The sequence below is a fragment of the Micropterus salmoides genome, unplaced genomic scaffold (genome assembly GCF_014851395.1).
Source record: "Micropterus salmoides isolate LMB-PRFRI ecotype aquatic unplaced genomic scaffold, ASM1485139v1 Ms_hic_scaffold_14, whole genome shotgun sequence".
Classification (NCBI taxonomy): Eukaryota; Metazoa; Chordata; class Actinopteri; order Centrarchiformes; family Centrarchidae; genus Micropterus; species Micropterus salmoides.
The window spans coordinates 24,573,530-24,593,844 of record NW_024040485.1 but is presented as its reverse complement, the minus strand read 5'-3'; the positions used below and the strand labels follow the sequence as shown (position 1 = coordinate 24,593,844).

The following is a 20,315-nucleotide window of genomic DNA, read 5'->3' as shown; positions in this document are numbered from 1 at the left end:
TTAGTTACTTTGCAGACTCTGGGTATTAAGTACAAAAAGTTAAGTAGGCTATATTGTGATGCTAATAGTTAAGTTTTACATAAAATCACGAATATTAGTGAGAATGTTTAATTTGCGACCTAAAAATATTTGAGCCTTATAAGGTTCATGGATCCATTATAGGCAAAGCATTTACAGTAAGCAGAATGATATTATTTTAGGTCATTTATTTGCATTTTTTTTGTCTGTTGCTTATACAGGCGTGTATTGTTGTGGTATTGCTACTTCCACTTAAGTAAAATATCTGAGTACTTCATCCAGTCACTGCTTTACAACAGTGAATGGCCGTTTCCGGTGAAGAGGTTTGAACACTCAAGGACACCGTAAGAGGAACGTGACCACATTATCCCGCAATGCCGGGGAGAATCAGAATCAGCTGCTAAACGGTAAGTCCTGTATAATGATAAATAGCCTACTGGCGCCATGCATAGCCTACTATTAATGTTCGCTGAGATGTTTTGAAGAATTTATTAAGGGTATTGCTAAAAACAACAACACATAATTTAAAACGTTGTCTATTTGTGAACACGTTTGTTTGGTTAAATAGTAATTTCAAACGGCGGGTTATTTGGGTATTTTAGGTTGATTAATTCATTGCTTTATTTAAGGTTGTTATGTATTCACTGGAAAAGTAGTTATTTAAACAAAGAATACACTGGTGTATAGTTCAAAGGTCTCTACATTACACAACCCCAGGCATTGTGTACCTACACAGAACTGGAGGGTTGAAAGTCATATAATGGTGTCTTATATATAAATTAGGCCTATAGCACATCATGCACCTATTTCCAAGTACTGTTAGTTATCATAAGAATGGTGTCACAGTTGGACTAGTATGTGAGTTGGAGCCAGTCATGCACAATAATTTAATTGCATGAGAAGTATCTGGTGTGTGCCTGTTGGTTCTAGTGCTGCCAGTATGGAGGGAGAGGCCATCTCTACCCTGTGTACCCCAGCTCTGGTGGTGGATTTGGACAAAGTGAAGATAAATGCCCAGAGGATGATTGAACGCTGTCAGAAGTTGGGGGTCCAGCTTCGGCCACACATGAAGACCCACAAAACCATGTATAAATGCACACACACACACTAACTCATGCAGGCCAGTTATATAAGGGAGACTGATATGGTCTGTGTATTCATGTTCATGTCTAGTGAGTGTGCTGACATCATGACGGGAGGATCACGGAGGTGCATCGTGGTTTCCACACTGGCAGAGGCCTGTTTCTATGCCGATTACGGCTTCGATGACATCCTATATGCATACTCACTTCCCTTTGATAAGGTTCTCTCAATTCACCCACTTTATAAGGCTCATTCTTTATATGCACTCTTTGATTGCATAAATTCCATTTAGCGTCTTCAGTTTCAGTCTAGTATGCAAACGTAATGAAGGAGCTGCTCACAGTTGCATATCATTAAAATAACTCGCAGTTTGTGATGAAACAGCTCCATGAATATCTTAAAAACACAAGTATGAAATAACATTTGGCTTTGTTTTTGTGAATTCTAAAGTCACAGTTTGCATTAGTATATAGTAGGCTACATATTGTATGCTAGATCCCATGACCATGCAAAAGATAAGCGGTTAAAGATATTGGAAGCATGTAATCTGTAGGCTATGGATGGGAAATAGTTCACCGCAGACATTACTCACCATAGTAAAGGTGCAACTAGTTAATTGAACTAATTAATGACAGCTCTGTTGTTTGTAAACACCATGGCATGGAATGCAACATCGTTAATGTTGATTACACCTTTGCTTCTCCTGCTGTGACAAGTAAAAATGCCAGCCATGAAAAATGGTTTACTTACTGTACTAAAATCAAGAAAATCTAAAAATCTGTTACCAGCAAATCAATTACTGAATGACTGAATGAAATGATTATCAGTGACAGTGTCAGGTTCATATTAGGTCGTATCTCCCAACCATACTGCAAATACCAGTTGCACTAACGTGTGTGTGTGTGTGTGTGTGTTGTGTGCTCATAGGTGGAGCGCTGTGCAGCGCTGTCAGAGAGGCTGGATCTCTTTCAAGTTTTATTGGATCATCCTCATGCTCTGGAGGAGCTCATAAAGAGACCACTGAGAGACGGTCGGCTGTGGCACGTCTGGCTGAAACTTGACTGTGGTAACGGGAGAGGTAAATGCACAGGGAAAGCAGGACACATCATTGGGTGCTGAGCCATAGGGGTCGAGCACCTGCTAATCTTCTGTTTGTTCTTTACCATAGCTGGTATCCTGCACTCAGAACCTGAGGCGCTCAGATTGGCTCAGGCTATTGTCGAGACGGATGGCGTGGAGCTAATAGGCGTGTACGCTCACTGTGGGAACACCTACAACTGCAGAGGAGTGGAGCAAATACAGGCTGTGGCCCAGGAAACCACCAGTTTGACTCTGCAGTTCATGGAAAAGTATGTGAAAGTGAAAAAAAGACAAATGCAGCTAGAGGCCAATCATGTCATATGTTACCCGGTACATAGAATCGTTAAATACATAAAAAATTATCTCAGCTGCTCAAATCAGTATTTTTATATACGATGTATGTGACTACATATAATGTGAAAGGCGTCGCTCGCAGTAATAAACTTGGCCGACTCTGCAGTTCCCCTCGGCTCTATGGAGCGTTTTAGCATCTTTTGGCTCAGTGTTTTTGTTTTCCAGCTGCAAATTTACTGTTTTGATTCAGTCTCAACAGCCTCATTTCCAGAAGCAGCAGGTTTTATGAAAAAGCTCTGATAAACACACACTACGCGCCAAACAGCAGACAGACAGTTAGCAACTAGCTGGTGAACGCATGAACCCATTTAGCAGCTCAAGAGCCAGATATTTTTTCTCTGGCCATTGGTGGAGACCAAACTAGAGCTAAAAGGAGAGTGAATGTTAATTTAATGAACACAAACACAACTTCATGAATGCTAATGTTGCTGCATGTGTCAAGAGGCAAACACGTTCGTCATATTAACTTTTTAAAGTAATACTCTGTCAGTGTTTTCAGCTTGTTGCACTTAAATTCAGTGAATGCACAGTATTGTCACATTATAAGACCTCAACAAGTAAATAAACTATTAGATTTATGTCTTATGAAATGCTGTCTTGATAGAATCTTTCTGTACATTCTGGGTTTGTTTTGGGGCAGACTGAAGGCTGCTGGCATCACCTGTAAGTCCAGCATTGGCTCCACCCCTTCCTGTAGCCACCCGGTCAAAGACATGGCGCAGCTCAGCGAGGTGCATCCTGGAAACTATGTCTTCTATGGTGTGTGATGTAGTTGCATTAGAGTGCCGCACTGCGTATACTGTTTTCCAATTGAAATTAGCGTATGGAAATGATGATGTTAATGTATTTTCTTGCTGTCTTTTAGACGTGCAGCAGTCTGTGATTGGCTCGTGCTGTCTGGAGGATGTGGCTGTGAAGGTTTTGACGAGAGTCATCGGACACTGTCCTCACAGGAACCAGCTCCTGATTGACTGTGGATGGGGTGGACTCAGGTACCTTCACCCGTATTGTTTACCCTGTTTTATATTAGCAAAATTGACTTTGCCTGTTTACCATTTTAACCTGACACAATAATTAGTTATTTTAATGTAATCCTCTCAATTGATATACGATTTTACATTTACTTTAAACCCTGTTTTTGCTAACTACTCTCAGTCTAGACGGAGCTGGAAAACTTCCCACAGGATATGCTATGATTGAAGGTCACCCGAACCTCAAGTAATGCTATTTACTTTTGTTTTCAGTTTCAATACTAAACTTAAGTGTAAATTAAGTTCTGATGAAAGATATTTCCCTCCAGATTGTTGTCTATGACACAGGAACACGGCAGAGTGGAGCCCATCTCAGGACCGCTGGACTACAACAAATACCCTCTGGGCTCTCTGCTCACACTAATCCCCCACCATGTTAGTACTGTTCACTGGAGTGACGCTTAGTGTCAGCTTGTGTCAGTCTCCTTGTTTGACCCTCTCTCTGTTTGTTTTCCCAGTCGTGTGCAACTGCGATGATGCACCCCGTGTACCATGTGCACTCTGAGGGCCGTCTGCTGGGGAAGTGGACACCAACACGCGGGTGGTGAACAGCTGTCCACCCGTTCACTCATCATACATGACCTTGTTACAATAGCTAAATGAACACTGGAAAAATGACTTCTCATGTAGTTGATGTTAAAGTGTGACTGAATACTCACAAATATAAGTGTGGAAGTATTCCTAAACTACTGATTAAATAACACAAGTATTTTTCATAAATGTTTTATCTGAAGCAACATAGGAAAATAAATATAGAGAAAATACTTGTATGCTTTTACATTATTAAATAAATGAAAGCTTTAGGACTGCATTGTGTCATCATTTAATTAATATCATGCAGTGTTTTGAAAAACGTCAGTATGTGAATTGAATTGAGTCAACATACTAAGACCAAGGTAGCAGCAACAAATGCCAGTAGGTTGCTGCCAGTATGTGGGCCGCCGGTCACTGGAGGCTGCAAACAATCAAATGAGTATGATGCTACAGTTAACTAGTTATCTATATAAGGTTTATGGTTAAACACAAATGAATGATGATGCAGAAGTGTATGTGGTTTTGGCATGTATGTTATAATCGTGAAAAAGAGTAAAAAGCTTTGCACACAGTGTGTAGTGCAGATCAACAGGTTCTGGTAACTGCGAGACGAACGTACAATCAGGGAGTAATGATCATGAGTCTGATGAAGTAGAAGGCATTCTTCATGCCAATGTTAAAAATGATCCTTCATTATACTTTTATGGACTACTGTGCCGTCACTACCACTGTCTTGAACACTAGTGGTGGTTAAGTTTGAATAAATAAAACTGCTGTTCTCAATTTCACTTATTTTTCTCTCTTTATGTAAATTTGTCTACGTCTCACATTTGTAGATAAAGTTTCATGCACACTAAAAAAAAAAGGTTTCCTAAAGATAATAAGTAATCAAATATATCCACATGTTATCTCCAACAGTAAAGTATAAAAATGTTATATATCATTTTTATCAAACCTTGAAGCGAGTAGCACCGAACCACAGTGCATCTTGGGAACTGTGGTTTTCCCCGAAGCTAACGTTCTGATTGGCCACTATATGACCTTTCACTTGTCACGTGGTTTAAAAACTTCAGGAGGATGGCGCGGAAAGTTGTCACGACGCACTGTGTAGCGCTCCGGTTATGAAAGTTTTGTTTACATTTTCTTCGGGCGATACTAAACATTATCTGGTAAGTTACCGTAGTTTGGAGACATTTTGTTTCTGTTCCACTTCTCTTTTAGACATTGGCCGCTGCTGACTGTCCACAGGGAGACTTAAAGTTACACCACACTGCCCTGTCAGCTAACGTAACTCAGTTTAATGATGTTATCATGACTGATAGAGCCAGACTAAAGTAAAGGTTAGCAGTAAAGCATACAACCTGGAGAAGCTAAGTCTGTACAGTTAGCTTTTAGTTAGCTAACGTTACTGTCATGCTGTTGTATTCCCCTTCAGTCATGAGTGTGCTGGAGGTGAAGTTCATTGGTGATGGAGATGTTCTGGAGCACATCGTGGACAAACAGGAGGGTATGGACATCAGAGCCACTTTACTTCTCCTGTTTAGATATGTTTGTTTAGGAGCAGGTGGTTAACTAACTGCCTGTGTGTAACTATAAAGGTGTGCAGAGCAACAGCGGGTCTGTTCAGAAGATGGTAACGTTTAAGAGCCCAGCTGGACGACGGGCCAAAGAGGATGCAGCACCTGATGGGGATGAAAATGGACTCCTTGATGAGCAGAACTATGTCTTAGCTCTAGGGACAGACAACACAGAAGGTGAGTGAGATATCTGTCACTTTTTGCCAAGTATTTCGGGTAGTAAACCAATCTACCAGCTGGGTTTATTTGCAGCTGTCTTTGTGTTTTGTTCAACCTGCTGCTAAATGATGCAAAACCATACCAAGCTGTTGTCAGTTTATTAGGTACATTTAGCTAAAATCTAATGCAGTCTAATACAACCGCTGTGCAGTAAATCATGTCTTCATGAAAGTTATAAAGTTCATGTTTTTATTGAAACTGTTTTATAGAGGTGTTGATTCAACTTTATCAACTTTATCATTTTCGAGGCTGCTGTTTGTGTTGCTGTTGATTTGTTTTGCATTTTAGTTCAATTTAGTTTATTCACAAAACAAAATACTAGTATGATCATAAGAAATTATGCAGAGTTGTGAAAAGAGACACCCTGGGAAGATATCTGAACCTTATATAAAGGGGCCCAACACTAAGCAAATAGACATGTATTTGAAGTACTAACTATATTGTCTAGATAAACACTACGTATAAATTAAGCACATGCAAACTACAGTCTCATTTCTAACCTACATACAGAAAACCCTAAGAGTGAAACAATCCTAATCCTAACCAACCCAAGAAATTTATTACATCAGTCTTGCATTGGTTAAATAGGTAAAATACAATAAATGGATTTCAGAATGAAAAGACAAATTTAAAATCTAGTTGAGTCCTAAGCCTTTTAGGGAAGTCAAGCTTGAACATATTTGAGTCGTAACTGCTGTCTTAAGCTCTTTTTAAAAGCTGACACAAGACAAAGACATTTTTATAGTATAATCAGTTTCATTTCATACCTGTAGACCTCTGCAAACCACACTAAAACTCTTATATTTAACTTTACGGTCCTAGTAATGTATGCAAAGTGAATCGGAATAAGGTCACAGAGTCTGTCAGTGAGAATATGTACTACATTAGACATTATACAGGCATTGTGAAAGATATTATATTTAGTAATAAAACACAGAAAGGTGCTTCTAATGGGGTATTATGTTCACCCCATAGGCATTTATATCAGTGAGAGTAGACTTGAGTGTATTTAAGTATGTTAAAAAAAAAAGTATCATATTTGGTTTGGGGCTATAATCAAAACACCAGCTACAATATCTGCGGATACAGTCTAAATAAGCATGAGGCCATCATGTTAGTGCTGCTCATCATATAAAAATGATCATTGTTTTTTTGTGGTTTCACAGAAGATGAGGAGGGTGTGTCCAGAGTGGCTGGATCCTCCATTTTCTCCTTTCAGAAAGTTAAGCGTGGACACAGCATGGCCCAGGCTGGTGAGAGCCTCTGTTCTCTCACACATACACAAATGCTCTCTGATTGTGGGACATCATCAGATGCATAGATCAGGTGGTTGATTTTCAGGATATCGCACACTTTGTTTTTGTGTTTTGTTTAGCAAGCGAGTTGGCTCGGACTCCTGGGAAAAGCGTGACCTTCAGCACGACCCACAACACTGAACCCTCCACTCCCACCCGAACAGGCCGCAGTGAGTTCAACACTTGTTTTTGTGTCCATCCTATCCTCCTCCTATTTACATACAACTAAGTTTATTCTTTCTCTCTGCCTCTCCTTAACTAGACCACAAGGGTGAAAGCAGGACACCACAGAGGGTGAGACTAGAAAGAATTTGTTTGTTTGACTCCTCATATACACTTCAGGAACCTTTTTATGATATTGCCATTTTTCTTTAAGCTGTGGTTAAGTATGAGTTTTCTCAGTGTAACCTCTGCTTTTTGTATGACAGAAGAAGAAGGTTGAGTTTGTCTCCACAACACCCCACAGGCTCAGGAAGAGAATGACAAGTGAGTTTGACATGTTACAGTAAAAACTAGATTCTCTTGTTGTTGCAGTAGCTACCATATATAAAGCTGTTGGATACTTTCAGCTCCGAGCATGCGGTCAGACAGCGATAGTGAGCTGTCGCCCTCTGACTCTGGGGAGGAGGAGGATGAAGATGGGGTAGAGGAGCAGAAAGTAAAGAAAGAAGACAAGGAAAACACGAAGACTCCAAGAACGCCCAGTAAAGGTTTATCTGCAGCTCTCTACAAGACTCCCGCCAAGAAGAGCAAGAGCACCTCTGAACCCCTCAATCAGCCCAGTATGGTTGAGGAGTATTTTGAAGCCCATGGCAGTTCAAAAGTGTTGACATCAGACCGAACCCTGGAGCGTTTACACATCCCCAAACTTGACAGGGTTAGTCTCTAACAGAAAGTGTTGTAAATGTGTTCATTGAGTTTCTGCGTTATTGAAGTGCATCCTTATTTTGTGTTTGCAGGAGACGTTGGTCCAGCTTTTAGAAGGAAAGCCGTCCTGCTACTCAAAGGAGATCCAGCAGCTCCACAACAAACACAGAAAGCACTTTAGTAAATGGATGTTACAATTACAGTGAGTATGATTTGCGCATTCTTTATTCCATGCTTTTTTGTGTATGTCTGTGTCATATTTGAAATTTGGTACAAGACTGAAGCGTCTCTGTGTTTGTTTGTGTAGGTTGGGATTCAGTGTGCTGGTCTACGGTTTGGGCAGCAAAAAATCTCTGCTGGAGGACTTCCGTATGTCTCACTTGGCTCAAGAAATCCACCTTGTGGTCAATGGATTCTTCCCTTCTATAACTCTTAAATCAGTCAGTATACACAAATAAATCTCTTCAAAATAAAAATGCTTAATTGCTACAGCCTATATCAGCAAGTAACGTAACTAACTTTAGCTAAGTTGTGGGTTAGTAAACGGTCACTACAGTGAGAGGACGAGGTGGTCCCAGAGGCAGCACACCAGCTCCAGACAGCGATACTCACAACTCCCCTGCTACTATAGCTAACACCACAACGACAGCATGAGCCACACTGTTGCATTGGGTGACACTTTCCCTTTATTACGATGAACACAGGCTCTGTTTTATTTTTAGAAAATGCCAAATACAGAAAATACTCACTACAGCATGCATTGATCTGTTACTGAATATAGTCCCTAACAAATGCATGATTTCCCCCGTTTGATTAACATATTCCAGAAACTGGTGTCCAGCTAGCACATTATTTGGCTTTATGTAGCTTATGGCTCGAGTCTCATAGGAACCAGTGGGCTTGGAGTTGGGTCAGGAAGTGGTGTAAAAGAGAAATGCTTGAGCAATATTGATAGGTAGATTTTCTTTGTGCTTTCATTGCAGATCTTAAATGCTCTGACATGTGAGGTTCTAGAGCACCAGGGGAGTTTTCGGACACCCTCAGACCAGATCCAGTATATCACTCAGACCCTTAAAGACAGTGAGTGTGTACGTCAGTTGTCTCAAGCTTGGGTTTGAATTCTGTGTTTTACAATTGAATCATGTCCTCGCAGGCCCAGATCTCCATGTGTACCTGCTGATCCATAATATCGATGGACCAATGCTGCGAGGAGAGAAGACCCAGAGTTCACTGGGGCAGCTGGCATCCCTGCCCAACCTGCACTTGGTGGCTTCTTTAGACCACATAAACGCTCCACTAGGTGAGTGTTTTATAAGTGTGTTTACTGCTGTGTTAATCAAAATTAAATGCATCCTTGTAGCTGAATCTTTCCCGTGTGTGACTCAGTGTGGGACCAGTTTCAGCAGAGCCAGTTTAACTGGCTGTGGTGGGAGTGTGTGACGTTTCAGCACTACACAGAGGAGACGTCGTATGAAAACTCTCTCCTGGTGCAGCAGACTGGCGCTCTCGCTCTGTCTTCCCTTACACACGTGCTACGCAGCTTGACACCTAATGCAAGGTACGACCCGCACACACCTTTATATAATGAACTGTTAGATCAATTTAACTGCGTGAGTTCTATATGGCTTTGTGCTTTCTTTTTGCAGAGGAATTTTCAAACTGCTGGTGAAGTTTCAGCTGGAAAACAAAGATAATCCTTCATACACAGGTGCACACATACAAAATACTATACAAATGGATCCCTAAAATGTGACCGTATTGATTTATGACTGTAACGTTTTCCATCACTGTGTGCAGGTTTGTCGTTCCAAGAGTTCTACCAGCGTTGTCGGGAGGCGTTCTTGGTGAACTCTGACCTCACACTGAGGACTCAGCTGACGGAGTTCAGAGACCACAAACTGATACGCACACGCAAGGTGAACTCCTGTTTCACTTTAGAATTCCCAGCTCTCATTCAGTGCCTTTTAAACTCCTGTGTCTCACTTACATTTATTCCCGTGATTCTCCAGGGCGCAGATGGAGTGGAGTGCTTGACCGTTGCTGTGGACGCCAACACATTGACGGATTTCCTGGAGAACGAGGAGGGTGACTGAGTGGGGAAGGCTTTATATTTAAAACGCAGCTCATTTACTGACTTGATCAGAAAGTAGATACTTGGGTTGAATCAGCCACTGATATAAAGGCCCAGTTATACATGATCAGCATAACTATGAGCCCTTCTCACAGGCTCTGCACAGTTTAATAAATGGTTTCAATCTAAATATTGGTGAAATGTTTTGACATTGACTGTAAATGCCCCCCATTGTGTTTTGGTGTATACGTGTTTTCAGCTCACATCTGTGTAATTAAAATCAACACTTCAAAGTTATTGTATTGCAATGGCATCTCTTTAATTACAGAAATAGATTTACATTTAGCAAAACAGACATTCTTTTGTTCTTACAAGGCAGGTAGGCATGCTGTTTAGTGATACAAAAAAAAAAAGAAAGCTGTGGAAATGTTTCATCTCTGCTCCACATGTGAAAACTGAGACAAAAGGGAAAGCGGTCAGTGAAATTCCATCATGCATACTGCAATCAGAAGCTAATCAGGATCCTGTTTCAGATCTCCAAGAATGGAGGTTTGGGTTAAACGTGGAAGGGGGAGTAAGAGGTTTGGCCCTGAGCGCATGCTATGAAACGTTTCAGTGTTGGATGTCTGCAGTTTTCTGCGTCTGCAGTGAATTGTTCAGCGTTTCTGATTCCAGAGTGAAAGTCTGGAGTCTGTTTTGGGCAGCTGTGTGTACAACGTGAAGCTCCTCTTCATCCAAATCCCTCAGCAGCAGCAGAACTGCATCCAGAGTGTGCGTCTGAAAATACAACTTATCATTTATTGCCAGATATGAATATAAATTTTCAGTATATTCCAACATTCAGTTTTAGGGGAGCGTTCAGAGATAATTGGGTACCTTTTTCATTGATGGTTTGTTTTCTCTGGTTGAAGGGGAAGAAAGCGAGGTGAACTTGTCTCTGGAGAGGAGCTTCATCCCCAACTCTTCCCTGATTTTGCTAATAACAAATCAAGAGAAAATGTTTTGTTCTTAATATGTTTACATTAATTTGACAGATTGTTTTCAGTCACTGCATGCTCTACTAAATGATTGTGTCAATCCTCTTACTTGGTCTCCTCCATGTTGTAGTTAAGCGGGTCATTCTCTGTCTCTGCATCTGGAAGTCCATTAGTGGACAGCTGGTTTTGGACACTGCTAGGAGGGGTGGTGACCACTTCACCCTCTGCAAGAGCAAGTGCAATCTCATCCTCTGTCACTACTGCAGACACACATGGAAAAAACATGCCCACAAGATTTATTACAGGTGCAGAGTTTTGCTCCAGTCCAGCACGACCATTTCAATGCGCTTGTTACAATTGTGGGTGTAAATCACTTCTAATACAGTCACAAAAACACTGCACACTCACCTTGGTTGTCGAGCTTCTGGAGGCGAGGCAAGCAGCGCAGTACAGTGAGGCGATACTGGCTGGAGTTGGTTCCACAACATGGATTCTCAGCCAACCAGAGCACTCGGAGACGCGTCAGTGGACGCAGATGAGAGAGCTCAGAGAGAGAGGGGATCTTGTTCCTCCTTAGGTAGAGCTCACAAAGAGACAGACAGCCAGCCAGAGGAGAGAGAGATGAGATGCTATTGACACTATAGAGAGAGAAAAGGAAGACCATCACAGCCAGGATTCAGTGATCATATAAAATGACTGGGAGCAAGTGTAACTGTATCATGTCAGTGTTAACAGTGACAGCTCTGTGTCAGAGGGAGAGACAGCAAAGAGTTCCATAGACCAACCTAAGCGTCAGCACCTCAATGTTGGCCATTTGAGAGAAGATAGAAATCTGGAAAAAGGGAACATTTTAAGTACCGCATATATGCATGCATACAATTTAAATAATATTAAAAAGGGTGTACAATTCATTTGCGCATGTACAGTGAATTCAGTGAGAGCAAATATGACATTAGTTAACTGATGACTACTCACATCCGTCAGACTGCATCCCCTGCAAAACAAATGAAATGCTACGTAACGTTACCACAAATACGAGATGTGCAAAACAAGCTGTTCCTGTCAACATCGACCATCCGCATGTAAACTAAAACCAACAAAATTACACATCTGCTAAAATGTAAACACTTACCAGCAGTTCAATTTCTTCACGCTTTCCAAGTCGGAGGCCTTCGCCTTACCGAGAACCAGTTTCCGTGTTAGCTTCATAATATAAGCAACTTAGCTGTCAAGAACGAATACTTTTAATGCACTATATGTTCACAAACAACAAAGACCGCATTATGACAAGCTAAGTGGACAAACATTTCAACTCAGCAGTAGGGACGTTGTTGTCCACCTCAGGAATACGCATGCGCGTATCAATGAAGCGTCCTTAGTTACAGTCATTTATTGCGTACGTTAATATTTTTGTTTTGTTTTGTTAAAAATATGCGACACTACTACATTGCAAATTTACTTACCGTTTTAAACAATTTATGAGAGTAGTTTTCTTATTATGTTGTGGCGTCTGCGTTCTGTGAAAACTCAATGTCCCACAATGCAGCGTGAACGACCAAGTAAATCGCGCCTGCGCGCTAAGCAATCCCTCTTTGGACCTACGTCTCCACTGAAACGATGGTGAGCCCAGAGTGTCCCCTTCCTAATCCGTTTCAATCTAACGTTTTCTGTGGTACAAATGATATAATCACATATTCCGAAACGTTGTGGGGTCCTTGTTTATCAGTGCTGAGCGTTATTTGTGTTAGTTAGTGATTTTGTCAACAGCAAAAACGATGTTTTCATGTATTACAGAGACAGAAATGGCTGCCACCATTCCTGTACTCACTCAGTCCTAAGTACCGGGCGGGCTAGTCTTATTAGCCTGCTGTAGGTCGTTAAATGCTACATACCGTGCCGTAGCTTGGAGCACAGCTCTCAGAGTAAATCCAAGTGGCATGGTTCCTGTCCCAGTTGTGTTCGTCGTCTCTGAACCTTGTCCAGGGTTTTTGAATTGGTTTAAGTTAGCATAGCTAGGTGGCTAACGTTAGCTTGGGAAGCTTGTATGCTAGCTGGTTACACCACTGGTGACAGGAGCTCATTCACCCTGGTTCCAAGGCTGCTGCAGCTTAATGGCATAAAACATGTTGAATGCTTCCAAAGATCCGTCAAAATGTTACCTTAGAACCTCACTGAACCTGTGTAAGTGGCTCTGTAGGGTATTTGGAAATCCTGGAAATGCATTGCTACATTCACCCCTGTAGCAACGGCACTGTGGGAACGTTAGGTGGGTTGTGAGCAGTATTAACTCGGTATGTCAGTAGGTACTGCTACCTGTTTCATGTTGTATATCTTGATGTGTGTTTCTGTTGTCTACAGGCCAAGCGTACCAAGAAGGTGGGGATCGTGGGTAAATATGGCACGCGTTATGGCGCGTCGCTGAGGAAGATGGTGAAGAAAATTGAAATATCCCAGCATGCGAAATACACCTGCTCTTTCTGTGGCAAGGTAAGGATGACCCTAGGATTCAACAAGACTGTGCTCATGATCTTTATCAGAAAGCAATGTGCCTCTTACGTTCTGATGTGAAGGAACGCTGGGCAGATGCCACATATTATTTTATGTGTCTTATGTTATCATGCTTAATGTTTGGATGTTGTGTGTGGACTAATTGTTAAAATACTGTTTTCTAACTGTTAATGTGTGAAACTTATATTGACAGACCAAGATGAAGAGGCAGGCTGTTGGTATCTGGCACTGTGGGTCCTGCAGGAAGACAGTGGCTGGAGGTGCCTGGACTTACAAGTAGGTTTCTTTTTTCGTTGCTTTATTCTACAATCCAGCTCTATCTGGAAAAATGTAGGCAACAAACTGCTGTGGAAATGTCTATCTATTATAGTCACTTTGGTTTAAGGGCTGCATTGTCTTCTGTCTGTACACCCAAGAATTCCACTCCAGTTCTACCTGCTGGGGTTTTGTTGCGAACTTTTGACAGTAACACAGGAGCCACGGAGCAAGCAACCTGTTTCACCTAGAGAACTAGAGTCAGTGGAATCTAAATTTAATGTCGGTCAGTAATTATCCTGTTATAGATGTTATGGTGGACAAAGTATGTAATAGGTCTGCTTGCAGAGCTTATTAGGCAATGTGACACAGGTGATACTAAATTTTTGCCTACCCAATCACAGACCCAGTTCATTACAGCATATCAATCTCACACAGCCGGACTGCAGAGGTTTACCCATATGTCTGAAACCAACTACTCAGAATTAAATCAGCCCGCTCAGATATTTAGGCTAGGTTTTGTAAACATGAAGCCTGATCCAGCAACTGTGTGGTAAATTTCTTCTCGTAGTATTTAAAAACTAATTATGTGGATATTTTGGGGACAACTGTTACAAAACAGCTGCCACACTTTGTGATTATGATGACAGCCCAGGGAACAGTGCATTCGTCCAGTTAGATGGTTGGAAGGGTTCATGTGGATGTGTTTAATGGAGGGAACAGTAGATCATCATACCCATGTCCTTGCCAGACCACAATATGAAAAATGATGGTCTTTACCAATCTACTGCAAAGCACATCAAATGAAAATTATTCCATTGAGCAACTTTTCTGTACTATCAATGAAGCATTTCTGTGATTGTAGACAGCTAAATGCTGATTTACTTTCCTCTACAGTTTTTTCCATAAGTATGTTTAAAAAGGTATTCTACAGGTTCTTTTAGTAGAAACACTCATTGACTTAATCTAAGCTGTGCACATTGAGTTGAAGCTAATTTCATTATCAAGCAGAAAGTGTTGCATATCTGACAAACTCATTCAAAACACATACAGAGCATTGATATATATAATTTTAATGCAAATGGAAATTTAAAAACTTGCATGAATGACATCTATTAGCATGACTAAGTGGAGCAACAGCAAAGGTTTTCATGACAGTTTTTAGTTCCTGATAAACAGATGTTCTGTGGGTTAGGGTTGGGTCACGGAAATGTGGTGGAAGGGAACCTCTGGCTGTGGAAGTTGGGAGTTTTCCTTAAAATGCGTACACCAACTGATAAGTAATTTTGTTTTTTGCAGCACAACGTCCGCTGTCACAGTCAAGTCCGCCATCAGGAGACTGAAGGAGTTGAAGGACCAGTAAACCAAGTGCGATGATCACTGGTGGATTTGGGACTCTGTTTTCTATAATTTAACCGACCTGGACATGGCCTCAACATCCAAAAATAAAGCGGTCTGGAGCGGAATTCTGTGTCTTTGTGCATCTGTTTTATTATGTAGCCGTAAAATCGAAACTTGTGGCCCATAGTAACTACAAGAGGATGCCTCACCAAATCTGTGTAAGTTAGATAGTTGCACCATCAAAAACAGTACAGCTGTCTTGGTAGACTTGCATATAATGGTGCCATAACTCAATAAAGGGGTTCTTCTTGGCAGTAAACACCTGCGATCTTTATTTTAGCAAATTAGATGAATAACCCACTTTATAAATTTTTATTTTTTTTCCCACTCCTGATAATGGTGCAGTGGTTAGCACTGTTGCCTTGCAGCAAGAAGGTTGTGGATTGGAACCTTGGTCGTTCCAGGCTTTTCTGTGTGAAGTTTGCAAGCTCTCACCAAGTATGTGTAGGTTCTCTCTGGGTGCTCTGGCTTCCTCCCACCATCCAAAGACATGCAGGCTAGGTGAATTGGTCACCCTAAACTGTCCTTAGGTGTGAGTGTGATTGGTTGTCTATGTGTGGCCCTGCGATGGACTGGCGACCTGTCCAGGGTGTACCCCGCCTTTTGCACGATGTCAGCTGGGATTGGCTCCAGCCCCCCCGCGACTCCTGATGGACTCCTAATAATGGAGTTAAGTAATGAATATAGGACACTTCTGTGTACAATGAAAGCCTTTGCATTTGAAATATGTTGTTCCGCCACAGTGCCCTTTCCCGTTTTGATTCCACAGCAAATTAAATAATTCTGCTGCTGCTGGAGCTAAAGGTGAAAATATCTCACTGAAACTATGCATGTTAATTATAAATTATTAATGATCATTTGATAAATACTCTGCAGAGCAAGTACTTTTGAATTGCTCAGTGTTAAATAATAATGGCTGCATTCTATGTAGCTAGTACCTTGGGTTTGTTATTACACATCTTAGCTGACATGACAGGCACACCTAAATGTCACTAAGCCATAATGTTACACTGGTGTATTTCCTGCAATAGCTTATGAGTGTCTGCTGTGGAAAAGATATATTACTAGTACTCTGAGGGGTCCTTATTTAGAGCCATATAAACTGTATATTACAGAGTGTATTTTGTGTTCTGTCATTTTGATGGACCACGACAAAACAAGTGAATATGTGGACATTCAGACCAAGTTCAGTCTGTTGTTGATGGCATTTCTGTATGAATAGGAAACACATGCAAATTAGAAGTACAAAGTTGTTGTTTTTTTCATTTTTGGCACAGGTGTAAATATAATCAGCTTTTTTGCCAAGAATGTGCGCACATCATGGTACACATACAAGGAATTTGTCTCTAGTTGCTCTCAGTGTTATAGTTACAGAAATGGACAAACCTAAAAATAACGACAAAGACAGATAAACATTTAACCATTATGTATATACACTTACACATATGTGTAAGTGTCAATGACCAACAACATACAGAGTGTATACAAGTCAAGTGTAAACAAATACAAATAGTGCAACAGATATTGTATTGGTAATAATTACTCTATATAGTGGTAATAAGTGGGTTTTTAGTTACATAGTATATGCATGTATACATACAGTGGCTGCAGCACTTTTGTGGTAGTACAAATCAGCGTACATACAAACAATACAACATTTAAGAAAGATAAATAGAACACAAGTTAGAGACAATCTATGGGTATTAAACACTATTTTTTAAGATTGATAAAAGTGTTGGTTTTTTTTTGTTGTTTTTTGCTTTCTGGCATTCAGTTGTACAAACAAAAAATTCCAATTTATTCCAATTATTGAAACAATGTATAATACAAAATATACAATACACAATATATATTGTATTAACAAATATGCTCTATATTTATTAAGAAAATTAAACCTTGTAGAAAACACCTGTGATGCGTGAGACCACAAAAGTCCAGCAGGGGGCGAAGTGTCGCGCTTTTCTTCCGCAGGGAGAAGAAACAAGTATGGCGGCGTCCAGTGTTTTCAGACCGGGCTTGTTCAACCATAAAGTGGCGATAGTCACGGGTGGAGGGACCGGTATCGGTAAAGCTATCTCTGCAGAGCTGCTGGCGCTGGGTGAGTGAAGCGGTGTTTTGGGTAAAGACTTGAGACGTGTTTTTTCCACAGAGCAGGCGGTTTGAAGCGAAAAGCAGCTGATAACCAGAGCCAAGTGAACTTTGACACAGAAGTAGAGGCTGTTTAAACCTGACTGTCAAACCAGCAAAGACCTTGACATTTGTAACACTATTTAAATACCGTGGAAGCACAATATTAGCTACCAAAATGAAGTGAAAAAGTATGATTAAAACCTTTAATAGTGCCCAAAGGATCACAGAATGTGAGGGGTCAAAGAATTTAGTCCAACACCTGGACAAAGTATTCTGGTCCACCTTTGGCTTTTTGTAACTTTAGACTTATTTCACCCACTGAGTTTGTCATTGTTGAATAACTTTCATATGTTGGCCTGACATAACAATAAAGTGTCCGTTATAATTGCAGTGACTTTGTTCTCAATAATTACATCACATAACCAAATAAGAACTATTTATTGAGCAGTCCACTCTCTTCGGCTCATGGCTAAGTGTTTTGCCTGCAGGTTGCAGTGTGGTGATCTCCAGTAGAAAGGCGGAGAGGTTGGAGGCGGCAGCTCAGGAGATGAGACAGAACATCCCTCCCTCCAGCCCCGCCTGTGTCACTCCTCTAACATGTAACATCCGAAAAGAGGATGAGGTGGGCCCACGCACGCACCTTCAGTCTCTGCAGCTGCTGTTTCATGTCAGCGCATGATCGTGTGTTTTCATGGCGGCATCTTGGTTTTATTCCCTGTGCGGCAGGTGAAGGCTCTTGTTTCATCAGTGCTGAAGCAGTACGGCAGGATAGACTTTCTGGTAAACAATGGAGGCGGCCAGTTCAGCAGCCCGGCAGAAGACATGTCCTCTAAAGGCTGGAAAGCTGTGATAGACACCAACTTGACTGGAACCTTCCACTGTTGCCAGGAGGGTAAGATGCAGACAGTTAATCCTGGTCCAGTGTATGTTTGTAAAAGCTCTCAGTGTGACCGTATTGCTGTTCTACCCAAACAGTCTACACTGCATGGATGAAACAGCACGGCGGCGTGATCGTCAACATCATTGCTGACATGTGGAAAGGCTTCCCAGGCATGGCGTAAGCAGCACCGCCCACCAAATTCTCACATAAATATATGACTCACACACTCTTTTCATTTTCTGACTCCTCACCTTTCCCTGACAGCCACACAGGAGCAGCGAGGGCAGCCGTGGACAACCTAACAAAGACTCTGGCCATCGAGTGGGCAGTCTCAGGAGTCCGAGTCAATGCTGTTGCACCTGTAAGTACAAGTCGTGGGTTAACGCAGATTCAGTGCTGGAGGTCTTTAATTATGTCGTCATTTAAGGTGTGTGCATTTGTCTCGTTGCAGGGCACAATCTTTTCCAAAACTGCAATGGAGAACTATAAGGAGTTTGGACCAAATCTCTTCAAGATGTCTGTTCCATTTAGCCCTGCAAAGAGGCTGGGGCTACCAGAAGAGGTAACCATGTAGGGACACCCACCGTTCCTTGAGGAAAGGCACTTGTGAAACTCAGGGCAGCTTTAAAAAGTCCACGCATTGCAGTGTTCTTGGAAGTAATACACATGCAGAACAACAAAATATGAAAGTGAGTATTAAAGTGATTTTACTCTCAGTTTTTGTTCATGTTTCTATGTTCAGATCTCATCTGCGGTGTGTTTCCTGCTCTCTCCTGCTGCCTCCTACATCTCTGGAGCCACCCTGAGGGTTGATGCAGGACAGAGTCTGTACCGCTGCATGTGGGAGATACCCCGTATGTACATCTAGCTAACACATCCACAGTTTACAGTATATACTGTACAGTATACTATATTAAACCATGTCTGTTTGTCTCCAGACCACAACGCATGGCCCGACGCTCCAGAGGGGGAGAACCTGGAGGCTCTGAAGGACCTGCTCAACCCACAAAGCAAACTCTAATTCAGTTTTGTGACAGTCAGTGTGTGTTATGCGTTGGCTTCTGAGCACATTTGGCCAACAAGCTTCATGGACATCGCGCTGCATCAGATGCCTCAAGCACTGTCAAAGAAACAAGACACCATGGTGGCCTGGTTATAAGATGGTGTGATGTATTATGCAAATCATGTACATAATTGTATGTAATTAATAGTATGCAACTGTCTGGTTATTTTCCTGGGTAATTTTTCCAATGTCTTTTGTAATTTAGTAAGTAAAAAGCACTGATTTAGTTTTCTTTGAGGCTTCAAAGTCAGGAGCTACAATGTCAAAAACAAAATCCCCTTTTATTTTTAGTCTGGACCTGGGACAAGGCTCCTACAGTGAAAGTCAAATCCCCCTTTTCTTTTACAGGGATCTGATCATGTAATTCTTTGTAAGTCTAAGATTGTCATTGACTGTCTTTGATATACAGTAATTGTTACTTTTAACCCTGTAGTGAACAATGTTACAAAACACCTCTTTGCATAAAATATCTTGAGATGTGAGGAAAAGGTTCTTAATTTTGAAGGAGAAACGGACAAGTAAAGTTTATTGTTAGTAGAATTAAGAACATTGCATAATAAAAGACTAATAAAATATTTTTTTGTCACACACTGTATATCTGTTGATGCCAGTAGGATATAATTTTGTGATCCTGAACAGTAATAAAAAAATTTAGAGTAGGCAATTTATATGGATAAATAAGAATTTTACATTGTTAACATAGTGCTTTGTTTTGTAGATAGCGGGGACAGGAGGAAAGAGTGCAAATGTATTTACAGTAGGATTCAGTTATATACATGGGAAAAAAATACATAGGGCTGTAAACGAAATGTGGCAAAATTCATGGGAGAATGAAAGGAAGGGAGTTCATATTTTTCAGTACAGAGAATTGTAGAGAGAGAAAACATGCACTTTTTAATGCAAGAGAAGGGATGCAGTTGTTATACAGGCTGAGGAGTGAGCTGGCTCTGATTGGTAAACATGGGAATGTGG

At 41.2% G+C, this 20,315-nt stretch overlaps 5 protein-coding genes across 9 annotated transcripts; 4 read left to right on the top strand and 1 right to left on the bottom strand.

The window, feature by feature from the left end:
* Window positions 1–280: 280 nt before the first annotated feature.
* On the top strand, window positions 281–4,377 carry zgc:162816 (uncharacterized protein LOC571260 homolog). Of its 2 annotated transcripts, XM_038718673.1 has the most exons (10): window positions 281–425; window positions 949–1,104; window positions 1,192–1,321; window positions 2,029–2,179; window positions 2,270–2,450; window positions 3,176–3,294; window positions 3,401–3,527; window positions 3,691–3,753; window positions 3,836–3,941; window positions 4,025–4,377. In XM_038718673.1, exons 2-10 carry the CDS (start codon window positions 959–961, stop codon window positions 4,112–4,114), a joined length of 1,113 nt encoding a protein of 370 aa, XP_038574601.1. In that variant the 5' UTR covers window positions 281–425; window positions 949–958; the 3' UTR covers window positions 4,115–4,377. The 2 variants fall into 2 exon arrangements, with proteins under 2 accessions (XP_038574601.1, XP_038574602.1); XM_038718674.1 differs by lacking the exon at window positions 281–425 and having other exon boundaries at window positions 928–1,104.
* A 777-nt stretch (window positions 4,378–5,154) lies between these two features.
* Window positions 5,155–10,426, top strand: orc2 (origin recognition complex, subunit 2). Of its 3 annotated transcripts, none has more exons than XM_038718651.1 (16): window positions 5,155–5,269; window positions 5,536–5,607; window positions 5,699–5,854; window positions 7,066–7,149; window positions 7,272–7,361; window positions 7,454–7,485; window positions 7,620–7,677; window positions 7,761–8,068; window positions 8,151–8,260; window positions 8,366–8,498; window positions 9,042–9,138; window positions 9,212–9,358; window positions 9,445–9,616; window positions 9,705–9,766; window positions 9,856–9,974; window positions 10,068–10,426. In XM_038718651.1, exons 2-16 carry the CDS (start codon window positions 5,538–5,540, stop codon window positions 10,149–10,151), a joined length of 1,722 nt encoding a protein of 573 aa, XP_038574579.1. In that variant the 5' UTR covers window positions 5,155–5,269; window positions 5,536–5,537; the 3' UTR covers window positions 10,152–10,426. The 3 variants fall into 3 exon arrangements, with proteins under 3 accessions (XP_038574579.1, XP_038574580.1, XP_038574578.1); XM_038718652.1 differs by having other exon boundaries at window positions 7,063–7,149; window positions 8,166–8,260; XM_038718650.1 differs by having other exon boundaries at window positions 7,063–7,149.
* On the bottom strand, window positions 10,427–13,339 carry cfap410 (cilia and flagella associated protein 410). Of its 2 annotated transcripts, none has more exons than XM_038718667.1 (7): window positions 12,999–13,339; window positions 12,082–12,100; window positions 11,892–11,938; window positions 11,515–11,744; window positions 11,216–11,366; window positions 11,006–11,105; window positions 10,427–10,906 (listed from the first exon to the last, which is right to left on the bottom strand). In XM_038718667.1, exons 1-7 carry the CDS (start codon window positions 13,043–13,045, stop codon window positions 10,742–10,744), a joined length of 759 nt encoding a protein of 252 aa, XP_038574595.1. In that variant the 5' UTR covers window positions 13,046–13,339; the 3' UTR covers window positions 10,427–10,741. The 2 variants fall into 2 exon arrangements, with proteins under 2 accessions (XP_038574595.1, XP_038574594.1); XM_038718666.1 differs by lacking the exon at window positions 12,999–13,339 and adding an exon at window positions 12,239–12,453.
* rpl37a (ribosomal protein L37a) lies at window positions 12,622–15,335 on the top strand. Its single transcript, XM_038718672.1, has 4 exons — window positions 12,622–12,726; window positions 13,465–13,593; window positions 13,808–13,890; window positions 15,169–15,335. Exons 1-4 carry the CDS (start codon window positions 12,724–12,726, stop codon window positions 15,230–15,232), a joined length of 279 nt encoding a protein of 92 aa, XP_038574600.1. The 5' UTR covers window positions 12,622–12,723; the 3' UTR covers window positions 15,233–15,335.
* Window positions 15,336–17,217: 1,882 nt separating this feature from the next.
* On the top strand, window positions 17,218–19,931 carry pecr (peroxisomal trans-2-enoyl-CoA reductase). Its single transcript, XM_038718665.1, has 8 exons — window positions 17,218–17,368; window positions 17,889–18,022; window positions 18,127–18,292; window positions 18,376–18,457; window positions 18,545–18,641; window positions 18,732–18,842; window positions 19,023–19,134; window positions 19,219–19,931. Exons 1-8 carry the CDS (start codon window positions 17,257–17,259, stop codon window positions 19,299–19,301), a joined length of 897 nt encoding a protein of 298 aa, XP_038574593.1. The 5' UTR covers window positions 17,218–17,256; the 3' UTR covers window positions 19,302–19,931.
* Window positions 19,932–20,315: the final 384 nt, after the last annotated feature.